At 50.0% G+C, this 16,665-nt stretch overlaps 1 protein-coding gene across 8 annotated transcripts in view; it reads right to left on the bottom strand.

The window, feature by feature from the left end:
• Positions 1 to 358: 358 nt before the first annotated feature.
• The window catches only part of KCNAB2 (potassium voltage-gated channel subfamily A regulatory beta subunit 2), a 109,935-nt gene continuing 93,628 nt past the window's right edge, over positions 359 to 16,665 (bottom strand). For all 8 annotated transcript variants that reach the window (XM_019493879.2, XM_059716475.1, XM_059716479.1 and 5 more), the window contains 6 exons: positions 13,539 to 13,624; positions 12,172 to 12,292; positions 10,186 to 10,280; positions 9,409 to 9,529; positions 8,906 to 8,994; positions 359 to 4,185 (listed from right to left, as the gene is read on the bottom strand). In XM_019493879.2, coding sequence (XP_019349424.1) covers positions 4,096 to 4,185; positions 8,906 to 8,994; positions 9,409 to 9,529; positions 10,186 to 10,280; positions 12,172 to 12,292; positions 13,539 to 13,624 — 602 coding nt within the window. In that variant the 3' untranslated portion in view covers positions 359 to 4,095. The remainder of the gene's footprint in view (positions 4,186 to 8,905; positions 8,995 to 9,408; positions 9,530 to 10,185; positions 10,281 to 12,171; positions 12,293 to 13,538; positions 13,625 to 16,665) is intronic.

Here is a 16,665-nt window from a genome sequence, read left to right as displayed (position 1 = left end):
GTGGAATCACCCCAGGCCTTAGCCCATGGTGAACGGACAGCCCCTCCACAGGGCAAGGTGGGAGTGGTCGGGGATGGGGGGGCGGCTTGCCTGTGCCACGACAAGGAGAGGGCCCCAGCTGTGTTTATTTCCTTGTGCCTGAACAGCTTAAAGGGTGAGGGTCCAGGAAGCACTTACATGCTGGCAAATAGGGTACAGTGGGTGGTGGACAGGGAGGGGGTTCATGTGCACAGATGCTCCTGCAGGAAGACCCCCGCTACTGTGACGCTAAGGTGTCACCCACCCTTGGTGGGTTGCTGGCTTCCGGGAGCAAAATGTTCAGAGGCAAAACTGGCAAGAAAATGCCCATCCAGACAAATAAGGCTCGTAATTTAATTGTCATTCCTTAAATACAGGAGCTGGGGAACATCTGAATCTTCATTCAGAAGTACAATGCATTCAGCAATCTTGGTCTATAGGTTTTGCAGTTAGCTTGATAATCAGTCTCTCTCTCAATCTCTACAGATACAGATAAAAAAGTAAGCATTTTATTTACATACATGGATTTAATGTAGGACAGGGGGATAACCACCCCTGTTCTTCAGAGGCCAGAGGCAGTGACATTGTCAGGGCAGGCAGCAGGGCCCCCAGCAAGGAGATGAAAGCACAGAACCTCCAGTGCAAGGAGAGCTGGGGGAGCGCCTTCCCTCTCTAGGCTCTTGCTTCCTGGAGGAAGTGGAACTTGTCCGACAGCAAACACAAGGAAGCAAAAAGTAGATGCCCCAGTGCAGGGCACAGGGGTTTGGATGGGAAAGGTCACTCAGTGCTGAAGTGAGCTTTGTGAAGAGACAAGGGCTGGCTACAGAACGTGCTGGATCCTAGTGCTGGTTCCCCACCTATGTTGTTCTCCAACCTGTTAAATGGATGGGTGCAGCACTGCTAAGACAGCCCCTGAGACAGCATCACTTTTGGGCAGGAGACGGCAGAGCTTACTCTCAGAGACTGAAAACCAGCACTGTCAAAGGTCTGACAAGAGCACAGTGCACAGACGGGTTTAGCCTAAGGATGGCTGATGGGCACAGAGACAGCTTTACTGTCACGCACTTACACCATTAAGAAAAAATGCCTGTGACACACAAGGCAGAGGCCATGCAGGTCCCCAAGGGGTTGCTCTGGCTCAACAAGTCTGCACCTAGGCACATTTTCACCCACTGGTTCAGCACAGCTCCTCTGGGAACATGACATTAGCTATGGATATTCTCCTTTATGGGTTTGTGAGATGGTCACCCAAGGCACAGGGCTAGTCTGCTCTGAAAGGGTGAGCAGACTGGAAAAGAAGATGGCATATAGCAATACTTACTCTCATGGAAACCATCTGCCTTTTCTTGTTACCTACTCTGCTGGTCTGAAAATTGACGTGCGGCCACTCCGGTGAAGCAGCAAAGAAAAGCAACTGGGCCTCATGTTCATGGAAGAGGCCAGGATTTACCTCTTGGACATAACTCAAAACCCAAACTCACAGGGACATGGAAGGTCCTAGCCTTCTCTGACAGCTTCTGGGACAAGCCCAGAGCCACTGCCATGCATGAGGAGATATCCACATTCCCCATGCCAGGAGTAGGTTGTTGTTCCTAAGAGAGAACAATTTATTTGCTCATTTTCATTGTAGACTGAATTTTCATTGTATAATGTAAGGAACAGCTAGCTGTAGCTGGTCTGGAAGATGCTTATCCACTCTCAGTGCTACTCAGCATGGATCAGCCCCCTGGCTCCTAACCTGAGTGGACAAATGGAGCTGGAGGGCAGCAGATGAGGACAAACACTGCAGCCACTGCAGGGAAGCTGTCTAGGGTTGTGGGGTGTACTAAGGATTGAGCTGTACCTGGAGCACCAGAAGGGACCCCAACGCCTGTGAAGCTGGGGTCATGAGCATTTGTAAAAATACAGAAGATCATATTCAGAACAGTGCAAAAAGTGACTGCTGCCAGGAAAAAATGCATTTCCCAGCACAGCTGCTTTATCCTTATTCATTGGTATTGATCTGCCTTTTTATGAAAGATTCACATTAGATATGCTTCTCTTAGCCTTAAGTGCTTGAATAATTTTGTGCCCTTGGACAGAGGGCAGGCTGCATATCAGATACATTTCTATGCTCCCAAGAAGTATTCACTTTTTTTCCTAGGGTACAGTGGTTACAAGGAAATGAAATCTTGTAGCAGAAACCACAAATCCACAGCTTTGTGCAGTGTACTGTAAACATCTGTGGCTGTGACATCAAGTCCCCTGCTGTGAACCACTTTATTTGACAGCACCTAAGGAGCAGAAGCATCCCAAAGGGATTGCTCTAAACAGCAATGAAATGCAGTCCCCTCTGGAGTGGAACGTGGCAGCAGTCCCAGCGGCACAACACAAGAGTGTGGGACAGGAACTGCATAAACATGCCACGTGCTTGTTGACTATCATCATCCCAAATTCCAGCAGTAGTTACCAGTGATCAGAGCATTCTAATGACTGCCCAATTTCTTGCTGTGCTCATGCTCTTTCTGTGATGAGGCTAATCTTTAGAAGAGAATGGGGAAATCAGCAGTCTACCCAAGTACTTCATCTGGGAAGAAGGAATAAGCTGCTAAAATCAACACTTCTCTCATTGTTACCGGTGCAAGGAGGGGATGAGTGAAGGATGTACACACAGACTCAGGCTGAATGTTCGGGGAAGTTGGTCTCGTGCTGTGGCTGCCAACATGTTGGGCATTCGCAACAAGAATGTGTGTGTACAAAGACAAATGACTCTCAGCAATACACCTCTTGCTGCTGGATTTCAATTGCTCAGTTCCACTTTTTGTGTACAGTTGGCAATGATGCTTGACAACTGTCCTCTAAACACACACAAGATAAACTCCTGTCTGCTCCAATGCTTGACTGAGGCAAGACAAGCTCTTTCAACTTTATCATAACAAATTCTAGGCAGCTATGAAAATCAGGCAGCTAAAACTAAAGCTGAATGCATCTTGGACAAAGATTACCAAAAGGACTGGATTCTGAACTACAGCGAGCACTAAGAACTAATCTGAAATGTAAAAAACATAAAAATGCATGAAATACATAACATGGATCTCTTTCAGGTTTCATTATGCTAAGTTACCACCTCCCATTTTGTGCTTTTTTTCTGCCAGTCAGAGCGATTCTCAGGTCAGTGCCTTCAGAGTCAGTGCACCACTGCCATTCCAGAACAGCCGCATCATCCGGTCCATCCTCAGGGATGCTCCCAGTGAAGCCAACTGACACCAACAGAAGCTTGGGCTGAATATAGACTATAGGACATGGCAAAGCAAAAAAGCCCACTGAATGGAACTGAGTGGGCTCCAGGCTTGTGCCAGATCCACTGTGAACATCAACAGCATTGCAAAAGGGCAACATTAGGCACTGGAAATAAATACAATGTACCCTGCCAAACTGCGCAACCCAAAGGGGTGGGGAGGCGACTGGCTTGCAGATTAAAGGCATTCACAGCTGCTGTCAGTGGCCTGGATGGTTCACATTGAATAAGAGAAAATAAAAAAAAACAAAATAAAGTACATGAAATAACAGGAACAGTCAGGAGATGCATGCACTAGTCCAAAACAATGGTTTCTAACCTGCCTAGGTGTTATCCCAGGCTAGTCCTCCAAGCTCACATTAGCCAGATCCCTGTGAAGCCAGCATCACCTTTTTCTTTTCATAATAATTCTTCCAGTTAAGCAGTACACAGGCTAAGTTGGAATACTCAAGCAAACTGCATGGGAGCCTGAATTCATGGAGAACAGTGGTGCTGCGCATGTTTGAGGTGGTCTCTTCTTTGAAAAAGGAAGCGCAGAGGCTAATCATCTGGGGGGGTGGGGGCGGGGAATGATGGCTTTCACACTCTTCCCAATCTGTGACTTTTCTTGCATTCAAAATAAATGTTATGTAAGAAGCATATGTTGTCTTGCAGCGATATTTTAAACGATTTCTCTAGAACATCTTGACATGATGGACTCTTTGATGCAAACCACACTCTTCACTTTGCTTCAATAAAGCTTAAGCAAGCGAACAGGAGACTCGAAGTTAACAGTGAGTCCAGGCAGACAGTACGAACAATTAGGATCGGTAGTCCTTTTTGCTGTATGGTTTATTGCCCAAAATACTATCAATCTCGTGTATAATGGAAGAGGACAATTTTGGAAGAACCTGGACATAAACAAACAAACAAAGTTAAAAGCGAAGGTGACCTTGCTCTTAACTGTACCTGACAACCTGCATGCTTTGAAGTAAGAGTGCCCTAAGAAAATCCCCAAGTCTGGCATATAAACTCTGAGTTTTGCTTTGTGGTCCTGAGAGGAGTAGGGGGAGAGTAAGGAGAGCATGAACTCGGGAAAAGTGCAAGAGAGTCATTAGCAAAATGCACCCAGCTGTATATAGTGTTTGTAAGAGCTATGCAGTGCCAAATGCAAAACCCTTCTGGGTTCACTACACATGCATATAAAAACCAGCAGCACCTACTGTAGGATACCTGGCACCAAACGTTCCTTAAATTCCAAATGTATCCTTTTACTGTAACAAACGTAATAACAACTGAACAAATAACAAATGCAAGCCTGACAGAACAGAAAGATGTTAAAAGTCGCAACATCTACATATATACATTATATTTCTCCTTGGTAGAGCACGAACTGATAACCAGCTTTACTGTTCCTGATACTCCTTGTATCCTAAGTCTGGTGAGCAGCAGATTGACTCCACCTTCTCTGGAGTCTCTGGATGGATCCAGTGTGGTTGTATCACTTCTTCCTCCCAGCCAGTGCTCAGAGCAGGATGCATGCCTCTATGGCTCTCTACCAGCAGGAGACAGAGCTCACCCAGGCCTGGTCAGTCAGTGTTTTCAATCAGATGGTCTGGTGCAGTATCCTAGATTCTGCTTCTGTTAACTGAGTATTGCCTCAGACCACTCCCTCAGGGTCCAACTCCATACACCCTCCAGCCTGATTGCTAGGGTCCCATTTTTTTCCCCCCTCTCCTTAACCTCAGTGGTTTCTCCTTGACTGCCAGCAGCCACCATCTCCCTATGGAGCATGCTCAAGATGGTCTGGCTGATCTTACCAAGGTGGAGGCTGTGGCAAAGTGGGAACTCCCTGACTAGCCGCAGTGCTAGTCGCCTCACCTGCCTCTGGGCATGCCGCCCGCCCTTCTTTCCTGCCATGCCTTGATGACACATAATTCAGATGTTAATTAGGTGGGAGACTGCCCTTCGAGTGCCCTGGTCTCCTGGGCCTATGCATGAAGCTCTAACCACCCCTATACTGCATTCCCAAACCTCGCAGATGTTCCTAACAGCTGAGCTCTGCTCCGTCCTGAGGCTGGGCTCAACCCATGCCAGTGTTAGGCCTCTCGCTACCTGCCCTATTACAGGCCACACTCATACCGCCTCCCTCTCACTGAGGCCTCTCCCACTCCACCACCTCTCACATGGTCTCTCTCATACTGCCCCTTTGCGGGGCCACTCTTGTACTGCCCCTCGTTTTCCTGGGGCCACACTAACCCTGCCCTCACCCGAAGAGTCCTGGGGCTTGTTTCCCTGCACTCTCTGGCCAGCAAGCCTGTGGCCTCTTGGGCCTCTCCTGCGACCCTCATCCGAGTGAGTGCTGGGCGGTTTGCAGAACACTGGAGTGACTCTGCCTCTAGTTCCTCACTGGATCACTCACCCAGCTGCTCTGAATTAGGGGGCTCTTGACTTGCCTCACTGTTTATCCAGGGCACTTCCTCAGCTGCTCCACCCAATCAGCCTCTGGCCCACCTGTGGCCTCAGGCGCCTGAAGACTTATGTGGACCTAACCTGGCCCCCATGTTAGCAGGGCCTACCCTCGAGCCCCCTGATCACCCACTTTGTGCTCTTTCCTCCAGGGCCTCATCTCAGGCCCCTTGTTTATAGGGCCTCGCACCTCGCCCCTCTCGGCATTCGCATGTTGCAACTATATCCCAGCCCTTAACTCTGGCCTCTCTCCTTAAGCTCTGAGCCCCTCATTCTCACTGGGCTCCTTCCCCCCACCACACGCACAGTCAGGGCTCCTAGCTTCTGAGCACCTTGCCTCTTCGCTAGGCTCCATGCCCCTTGCTAGGCTCTCCAGGCCTCCCAATTGCCACTCTGGTGCAGGCTGTCAGGTGCCCCACTGCACCCCGCTCTACACCTCTGCCTCCACTGAGGCCCATATTCTGCCCCCCTATGCTGGGGCCTGGGGTCACCCCCCCGGCTCAGGTGGCCACAGCTGTACCTGGTCCCAAACCACCTATGATGTTAACTGACCCACCTGAAGGTGTGGGCTGGGGTTTAGGCGCCCCTACTTGCCTTCTACTGGGGTGGTAACTGGCCTGGCATTTCTGGGGGGCTGTTCTGCCACAAACAGCCCCACCAGGCCACCCATCCCCGGCAGGGTGCAGTTTTAGGTCTGGCCGAGGACCAAGAGACTCCTAACCAACCCCATCAGCTCTTGCCCCGACTTCCTGGTGTTATTGGAGCAGCAGCTTCACCGGGAGATGTCGCTTCCTTGGTGCCAGGCAGCAGAGTGCTGCCTCCCGCTCTGCTGGCCTGAAACTTAAAATGGCCACTCATGAGAGCTGGGCCTCACCTGCTGGTTGCCTCTTCAGGCTCTTAAACTGGCAGACACCAGAAGTGCTCTGCCACACACCCTCCTCCCTTAGAATAGTTCCTGGGGGAGGTTCCCCAACTGCTCCGCCAAAACAGGCTCCCTTCAGAGCCTGTGAAAGCCCTTGAGTGGTGAGCACCTCCAAAGGTGCTCCACCACAGGGGCATTTTGAAAAGATCTTTTGTACAGTATAGGGATGGAGAGAGGTTGGGGGAGGGAGAGCAGCAAGATAGCTAACTGCAGGGAGGCTCAGGATCACTAGACTGACATGTCATAGTTTGTAGGATGCAGCACCTCAGGACCACAAAGCAAAGCACAGAGTTTTTCAGTTTGGAAAGGAAAAGGCTGAGGGGAAGGATGTGATAGAAGTCTATAATATCACGAAGGGCATGGACCAAGTGAACAAGGAACTGTTGTTCACTGAGTCCCAGAATACTAGACCTAAGAGACACCTACTTAAATTAGTAGGAGACAGATTTAAAAGTAACAAGAGAAAGTACTTTTTATGCAATGTGTAGTTAACTTGTGGAATTCATTGCCACAGGAGGTGGTAGAGGCAGATAGCATAGCCAGGTTCAAAAAGGGACTAGACAAATTCATCTATGATACATCTTTTAATATGTGTTGAATGGAACAGTTGAAGATGTTTCTTCTGGCATCTCTAAACCAATAAAGGTGGACACCAGGCAGGGTAATGAATAGGAGATAGATCACTTTAAACCAGGTGTGGGCAAAATATGGCCCATGGGGCAGATCTGACCTGCCAAGGGGAGCAGCCTGGACTATGGCACGTACAGCTGGTCCTGCCACCACCAGGCAGGAACCACTGGGCTGGAGCAGTGTGGTGGCTGGACTCAACTTTACGGCAGCCCCCGCAGCGGTGGTTCCTTCCAGCTGCTGCCGCTAATGTCACTGCCACCACTGGACCCGGCCCTGCTGCCTGGGCAACCCACACCCACTGCTGCAGGCACCAGATGCAGTGGGCGGGTGGGGTTTCCATGGAGACTGGCCTAGGACCCCCCTGTGGGCAGGATGCGTTTGGCTGGGCAGATGGGATGGGGTTACAGGTTGGCAGGGAACAGCATCTGGGAGCAGGACGGGTGGGCAGGTGGTGCCAGGGCTGGGATCACAGGGTGGTGACAATGCAGGGCCAGGGCCTGGGGCAGAACAATGATCTGCTACCCACGTGTCCCTGCAATGAGCACCAGTTCCATGAGCAGGGGCATGTGAAGAGCGGATTGCAGCTCTGTCCTGTGCCCCAGCCCTGCACCCAGATCATCCTGCTCCCCACCTCCCTGTGACTCCATCCCATCCACCCAGCTGTGCATGCCCTGCCCACAGGAATCCCCGGCCGGTCTTCATGGAGACCCTGGGGCCGGGGCTGGGGCCAGGGCTGGGATTGCCAAGTGGTCACAGTGTGGGGCTGGTTGTGCAGGTGCTTTGTCTGGGACAGAGCCACTTAGGGAATTTTGGTGAACTTTGGTGACTGGGTACAGGGGGGAGTAGGAGGGATGTTGACCCAGCCTGCCACAGCTCACCAAAACGCCGTAAGTGGCCCTGCAGGCAAATAATTGCCCATCCCTGCTCTAGACCTATCCAGTTCAATGCTTTCCCTTTAGCACCCACTTCTATCACTGTTGGAACAGGATGCAGCCTAGATCATTGGTCTGACTTGGTATGGCCCTTCTGATGTTCTTATACATCACAGATTCTACAAAACTGGTGTTGTGCCTTGGAAAACACAGACTTCACCTGGAAACCAAAGGCAGACAGAGAAAAAAGAGCAGAAATTCTATGAAAACAGCAAAACACCAAAGGACAAGTAAACCCTGGAATTCACATCCTCTCATCGCATACTATTTATCTGCTAGAAGGGCGAATGGGTCAAACAGCTGGTTTCTCATCACTTTGAACCAGTTAAAGCAGAAATAACGTTTTCCATAGCAGACTAAGGACCCAAACAGAAGCTCACCGTCAAAACCCTCGGATCAGCCCCACAAAAGCATGAAGACTTCTGTTTGGTGTCATGGCTTGTAAACCTTCTCTTTTCTGATTTATCCCTTGTAATGGTCATCATGACCACCTGCAGCACCAGTGGCAGTTGTAAAATGCTTCTGGTCAAACAGTATACTGCAACTGCTTTAATAGATAATGTAACTCGAGAGCTGTATATAGTTTCCCTAGTACTCCAAACAAGCATAAGGTCCTTCCTTAACTGGTTAACAAGGAAATGTTACCTCAGAAAAGTTGTACTGTATATTGGGACTGACCTGTATTGCTCCAATATTCTCCATTAACTGGTCTGCATTGGAAGCGCCTAGCAACACTGAGCTGACTCCTTCATTTCTCAGACACCAGGCTGGAGTGACAAGAAAGGGGATGGGAATAAGCAGGGAATATTCACTAAAAAACACAGTGCAGTTTCTAAATTCAAGCATGGGAGGCAGAAACAGCCCTTTGTTTTCTGATCATAAGGCTAAGAGCTGGCCCAAGAGTCCTGCAGCTCCAACACCACATTGCCAGGTGCTCTGTGCAGTAGCAATCATTAGTGGGCTGGTGTGACTAGGGGACATGCAGGGGCGGTAGGGAGAGAAGGGAGAAGTGCCCTAGCAGGGAAGGCACAGTGGGTGGGCTGCTGCAGCTTTGGGTACTGGCATTTCCTTGCTCTGAAGTTTGACTGGCCCAGTGTAATCTGAGGAAAAGGAGGGTGGCCAGGAAGTGCCCAAAGAAACCTCTGGCTATACTCACTCCCTGCACCCTGCAGTTAGCTTACCGATGGCGAGCTGGGGCAGGGTGCAGCCCAGCCGTTCTGCAATGGCCTGCAGCTCCTTCAGCTTGGCTTGCTGCCTCCTGCCCTCTTCACTCAGGATCTTGTCTTTCAGCCACTGATACCCCTGTCCAAGGAGGCACACACAGAAAAAAAGGGAATGGTCTTTTATAAGGAATGGCAGCAATACAGGGGGCTTGTAAAGAGTGCGAGCAGTTGGTTGGAGACAGGAAGGGACAGTCAGCATGACCCAGCTCCTGGTAGGCCAAATTCAGCCCCCTCTGAAGATGAGAATGGACTTACCAGGAAGCGTATTGGGGCTGTGCATGCAGGGCACTGCAGGCCAGAACGGCTCAAGCACAATGGTCTGAGTGGGAGGGGGTCTGCATTCTACTCTTCATGGCCCTTGGGCTGGGAGACACCCCAAAACACTAGCACTAGAAACCAGGCACATAAAGCTTCCTCCAAGGAAGAAATGATCCAAGCTCAAGCAACATAAAGCAAGGTCAAATTCCAGCACTGAGGTCCCCAAGTAAGGTAGCCTGCAGGAGAGGAGCATGGAGCATCACCCTAGAGTGGCATACATGGGCAGTGCTAATGGCATATGTGGGCACCATTCAACCACCTCTTTGTAGGATTCTGTTGCAAAACCAGCATCAAGCAGGAAACACACTGGCCTCATGGTCAAAATTAAATGCATGTGTTAGTAAGGGGATAGTGCTCCCCGCCAGCCTCCCTCTGCCTTGGGGAGCCCAGGCAAGTCAGATACAGCCCCTTCCTCACCTTCAGGGAAGCCCTGGAGTAGGGGGGGATGCCGCCATCATATTTCCCAGACACGATTCCGCAGGCCAGTGGGGACCAAGTCATGGCACCGACTCCTGGGAGGAGAGAGGAAAACGTTTCTTGATAGCATGTCCAGCTCCCACCATCAGTGCAGATGCAGGGCATGCCACTGGTCACACCCCTGGCTCTTACATATCAGCTTCCCTGCCTGGTCTTAGTGCTCCTTGCTAGTCATTGCTAGAGAACCAGATGTTTCCCTTGGAGGCGAATGGGTCAGATCCCAAATGGACGAGCCCTACAGCAGCTACATGCTCTTTGGGGCAATGAGGGCAGAACATGGGTGCTGCAGGGAAGGTCGAAGTGGGACAGAGTGCAGGAGACAAAAGAGCACCTGCCTGACAAAATGGGGTACTTCCCTAACCTCCTCAAAAGAAACCCCACTTCGGAAGCCCTCTAGTCTTTGCAGGACTCCAGGCCTAATGACAACAGGAGATTAGTTACAGGAACAACAGAACTAGAGACACCAGGGCATTATTTGATATGCATAGAATAAAAAAAGGACCAGACTTGACAGCATTCCATGGCTGGGCTCAGTCTCCTATGATGCCAGGTAGGCTGGCCCTGTTCCCAAGCAGTGGCACATGAGCAGTGACAATCAAGTCCAGATGTGGAGAATCACTGTTTTTGGAAAAGGCATTTGACTGTACTACCTCCTTTACTGCCACGTGGCCCCTTGTGCAGTACCACAATACAGATGGTACTGCTGGTGCCCTGCACCATGTGTTCTGGGGAGAACAGGAGCAAAGTTCTCTGCAGATAGGTTTGTTTAGCAGGGCAGTTTAAGGGTGCACAGATGGCCATCTGACAACAGGGAGTCCATCGTCCACACAAAGGGCTGGGCAGACCAAACTTCTCCCTGCTGTGCAGATGTGCTCTTTGCAAGAGATGTGCAGCCTGGCCCAGGCCACACACAGAAACAGAGCAAAAGCCTGCAAGGGAAGCAAACAGGGGGACTCTAAATATAAGTCACAAAGTCTATGACTGGCCCACTGTCATCTGGTTCTGAGAAAGGGAGAGTTGCTTTCTGCACACTCCAGCTGGTTTGGTGCTTGCAGAGGTGTGCACCAGGCACTTTGGGTTGCATGGGTACATCAGGAGCTTGGGCACTGCCCCTAGCAGTGTGGCATCATCCGAAAAATGCTAATTAGGACATGAATCCAGATGCATAAGAGACTTTCAGAAAGGGCAGCACCACCAGGCACCTGCTCTGGCGCTAGAAGCGTGAGGTTACAGTGGCACTCTGAGGATAAACCAGTATAAAAGGACCCTGGCTTCTTCATGTCCAGGAAATGCTCCACCCTGACCAAGCCCCAGGTCTGCAGCTTGGAGACCCCAGCAGGAGGGCGCTGACTCAGTTGAGCAAGAGTTCGGTAAGGCCAGCTTTGTGATTGGCCAGAGATACCAACTCCCACACCATGAGCATTGAGGTTGGGTGCTTGCTGTGGCAGAAACGGGGATAAGCGTGGTTTTTTGCAACAGAAACTGGGAGGAAAACACCCTGCAGACACAGAACTTGGCATTCTCCAAATCTGAGCAGCATATTAAAAAGACGTTAGAAGCGTACAAGGTTAGGACTGAGTTCCAATGGGAAGAGTCTGAGATGTATCAGGAATACTGACAACAGTTTTGCAAACCTCATCCCCAAGCCTTCTGCCAACAGGGCACAAAAGTCATGGCTGGCTCTGGTTCAACAGGGGAGTGGTCTCCTCCCAAGCCGACTGCCAAGACATCTGAAGCCAAAGTGCAAGCCTAGAGACCAGTGCCAGGGCCTGGACATCCCAGAGAGTGGAGCTGAGCAAAAGACTGAAAGATTGCCCAGCCCCAGGCACAGTTGGACTGGGAATGCTCTGCTCCCCTTTGGTCCAGGGAAGCACCTGGCTGGCCACTGTCAGCCACTGCATCAGAGCCGGGCTCAAAAGAACACACCTATCTTGTGAAAGAGCTCAGGAAGCTGCACCTCCACCTTCTCTCGCTGGAACATGTGGTACTCAGCCTGCTCACAGATTGGTGGGATGAGGTTGAATTGCCGTGCCACTGAGTAGGCTTCCTGTAGACAAAAAGGCCAGATGGTGTCAGCTTCATCCCCACTCCCCCTGGATGGGGCTGCTCCCCAGGCACCTCTGTCTCACGCTCCTTTCTTTCATCAGAATGGAACCCCCCTTGGTTGCCCTGCCTTTGGCTCAGGCCCTCTATAGACCCATCTCTCTAGGGGCAGAGTTCAAGCTCAGCAGAGGAAGAGCCCACCCTTCACAGCAGAAACGACCACTAATCATTGCTACAGCAATGCAACGTGCTGAGCAAGGTTGAACCATATGGCTCAGTCTCATGGGAAGCTTTGCCACTGGCTGACGCCAGCGGAAGCATGGCCATGTACTTCCCAGGGTGCAAGATAAGGCTCAGTGTTTTTCACTGGGGGCACCTAGGCCCAGCCTGCAGAGCTCTGCTGGGGCTCTGCTGACATATACCCAGGCTGGGTTTGACAGCACCAAATCCACTGAACTCATGATTGTTAGTTTGGGCTAGCAGAGGTCCAGACTTGCCCAATGCCTCCTGAGACACTGAGGCAACATACTGACCCTGTGCTAAGCTGAGTGTGTTTGCAGATACCAGTTGGAAGGGGACAGTAATGACTGAAGATGAGTGCCCTGGAAAGTGTTGAGTCTCCAATGCACAAATCTAGCTGGAAATCCTGTTCATTCACTCGAGTGGCTGAGCAGATGGAGTCAGCAGACAGCACAGGAGCATGGAAGTGCTCAAGGGAGAAGCGTCTTACTGATGCAGCTCCTGCCAGTGTGGAGAGGGGAGGGCTCTGGACAGAGGAAGTAGGGAGTTAGAGGGTAGCCCTGGGCAACTGTCAAGGGGCTTGTGCCACATGCAGTGACTGCAGGATGCTGCCTGTCACTCACCCTGACAGCTGCACTAGAAAGGCCACTGCTGTGTTGGCCCCATGCCCTGCCTGTGAATTTACTTCCTTGACCAGTTAGGGAACCCTTTCCTCCTGCAGCACAAATGTGACATGCACCAATGAGCCCTCCTATCACATCTAAACATAATTAAGGCTAGAACACATCTGCAAGCATTTGGCTCCCAACAGCTCCTGTCGGACCAAATCATTGTCAGCTCAGTGCTTCGCTCGGAACATAACGCAATAGAGCCAGCCTGTGCTAGCAGCTGCAGCCTGCATGGCCTCCACTCAGTGCCAGCAACAAGCTGCAGCTACACACACAGGACTGGTCTATGCTGCCTTCTCCAGAGCTTCCCTGCCAGCACACAGACACAGACAGACACAGTACCATGATTTCCATAGAGCTCCAGCGTGATGTTCCCCAGTACATGGCCATCCCCTGGTTGATAACGTGGGTCATGGCTCTCACCGTCTCTGTTAAAAAGCAAGGGGGGGAGGTCCAGAGGCAGAAATGTGAGAGACGCAAGCAAAGTGGGGAGTGGTGCAGTCAATAAAGGCTATGACACCAAGAGGGAAGGGGGTTGGTACTGCACAGACATCTTGCAAGCAGTGTACTTCCAGACTGCAAACACGGTGGCAGGCCGTTTACAAGGGAATTGAAACTAAAACAACCCACCAGACAGACTGCTCTCAGAATGACTCCCCCAGATTGATGACTATTTCCCATAGGCTCCAAAAGAAAAGAAAAAAAAAGAAAAGAAAAGAAAACCCAGGAGTTAAGGTGGAAAGTGGTGTGTTGGAGCTGAAATGAGAGGGAAGGGAAAACTGAAGTGATGTAAGTTATGAGGACAAGAGTATTGGGTTGTACTTTGTTAGCGTTTTTTTTGAGAAAGAATAGGAATGGCATAGAAAAGAATAACCATTTGCAATGGACCAGAGAAATTGTAGGGAGGTCACACTCAAACAATGAAATGCAGCACATCAGACACCACCCACATTCACAGACATTTACAATCTCCTGTGAGGATGGAGAAGGGCCACCTGATTTACAGCACTCATGTGCAGAGTGAAAAACGCTTCCCTCCAGATCCCATGAAAAGCAGAGCTACAACCAGATTTTCCACTTCTTCTCAATGGAAAACCAGGGCAGCTGCATCTTGGTGATGGAGTGCTAACAGGAGGGGAGACTCAACAAAACAAGGGGGATGTTTCCAGGAAACCAGGTTTTTTGGGGACCAGGGTGAGGCTTGTGGCTTGTGAGTGTGTCCGTGAGTGGAAGAGGGGTCTGTAAATGGCAGAGTATTGGGGTCATTTTTGATACCTTCCAGTTTTGCTTTAAGGCAGAACCTTCAGCATTGCTCTGCTGCAGAGATTTATGAACCCAGCTCAAAAATATACTGATGGAAAAGCTGATCAGAACTGCCTGGGTAGGAAGAGGAGAGCTCCAACTCTTCCCTGGGGCAGCTAGAAGCAGAACTCAGAGAGCCAGGACCAGAAGTCACAGGAGAGCTGGCAATGGAGGAAATTACAGTGGTTAAAATCAACCTCCTCTCCAGCTCTCCCTGCGACTCATACCTCCTGGAGATTTCAAACATTAATACGAATTAGGAAAGTAATTAAAAAAACCCATTGCCTACAAAAACAAAACAAAACTAAGGAACAAATTTTTTTACAAAAGCCTTGAACAAAACAAATACAGATTGTAGGAACCCAGCATGCTAGTTTGGTCCCAGAGTTCGTGTTGCAACTTAAAGCAACTGAACACTTGGGTTTTCACTTGTGACTACTAGACAGGGATTTTCACACAGCACTTCCTGAAGGTGCTGATGGTTTGTAGTGGATCCAGCAGGGATGTCAAGGAAAGGCAGCTATAATAATACATTGCTTGCAAGGTTGATTGCAAATGGTGCAATAGAAACAAAAGCTTGTGAACAAGTGTTTCTAAAAAAGCAATCCATCAACGACTGCCTGGAAAACAAATCTAATATAACTAAGTGGGATGTGTGCACGCATAAAATGCATCTGACCACAGCCAGGTGTGCAGGCAGACCATCCTCACCTCTTGCCTTCCTCAAAGCAAGAAAAAAAACAATGCTACTTTGTGAATGGATGCCTGTGTGAACACAACACCCCAGGTACGTGCTGAAGAATGGGAATGCAAAGCTTGAGGCTCCCCAATTAGCATTAGCTCAAATCTTACAAATGGCTATAAATTTGGGGGCAGAAGTTGAGACAGCCATGGCTTGCTCTGCAGTGGAGGGGAGTGTCCGCAACTGCACATCCTGGGGAATAGTCAACTTACAGGGATAGGAGAGCTCGGGCATCCAGCTGGACATCAGGGGCTCAAGAGTCACCCTTCCAAGCTGTGTTAATATGCTTAGCCCTTGAGTACCCCTGACCCCGTGCAGTGTGTAGCACTCGTGCAGGTGTTCCCATAGCTAATGCTGATAGAACTTTCCTAGAGTAGAAAAGGCTCTGCTCAGCCCAACTTCTTCCTCCTGTAGTGCAGGAGGCAGCCTGCAATTTCAGGGCACCACTCTTCTCCTGATGTTATCAGGAGAGTGGTGGTTGTTCAGCAGTGCTCTGCTAACTTATGCCAGCAGTTCTTGGAACTGCCTCACAGGAGTGCTCTGCAGCAGCTATTCTAGGGCCGCTGACAGATGTTTGGTTAAAGGCATGATGGAATTTGATGCACAATCCCAACAATGGCGCCTCCTGTCATGCTACATGTGCATGGCAGGAAGCACAATTGTGGGATTGGGGATCAATCATGCCACATTGCCGGTGTAGAGGGAGCCCAGGTTCATGATCCCAAGGCTCCCCTACACTCCCACAGGTGGGAGCCAGTCAGCTGACTGGGGCTCCCAGCTGCAGGAGCATTTGGGCGCCAAGTGATCCAAGTGTTGGCTCCCTGGCTTGGAGCGCTGATCAGCTAACTGGCACTCACAGAATTGGGAGCGCACAGGAGTCTTGAATGGCTCTGGTGTGCTCCCAAGGCTGTGTGCGCTGGCCATACATTAAATTTAAGGCACACTGGGAACCAGCCACAATGTTATTAACAGGGATTCTGATTTTCTGTTTAAAAATTCCAAATTCTCTGATTTAAAAGAAAAAAATATCCTAAATTCTCTGATTAAAAGCCCCCAAATCTGCATTTTTCTACAATTAAAATGAAATGCCACTATATATATAGGTATCAGTTGAAAACATTGTTTTATTGCTATATTTACAATTTTAAAGCAATTTGGAAGCTTACCAGTGTCTAGATCATTATAATAAAATAAATTCTAAATACCTATATATTTTGGCATTTTATTTTGTTTTTCTTACCATGGAAAATCAAAGTCCCCTCCGCCCCCTTCACTCACCAGGATGCAGGTCCAGCTGTGGCTGCCCCTCTTTGTGGTGCTGAGCTGCCCTGAAATGCTGGTGACCTGCCCTTGCCCTTGACCCTCGCTCCTGACCCACAGTCCCCTACCACCGCATCCTTGCTAGTGCCCCTCACTACCAACTCA

Source organism: Alligator mississippiensis, chromosome 13, assembly GCF_030867095.1.
Source record: "Alligator mississippiensis isolate rAllMis1 chromosome 13, rAllMis1, whole genome shotgun sequence".
In the NCBI taxonomy this organism is placed as follows: domain Eukaryota; kingdom Metazoa; phylum Chordata; order Crocodylia; family Alligatoridae; genus Alligator; species Alligator mississippiensis.
The sequence above is the reverse complement of the archived record's forward strand: the minus strand, read 5'-3'. Positions and strand labels throughout refer to the sequence as shown.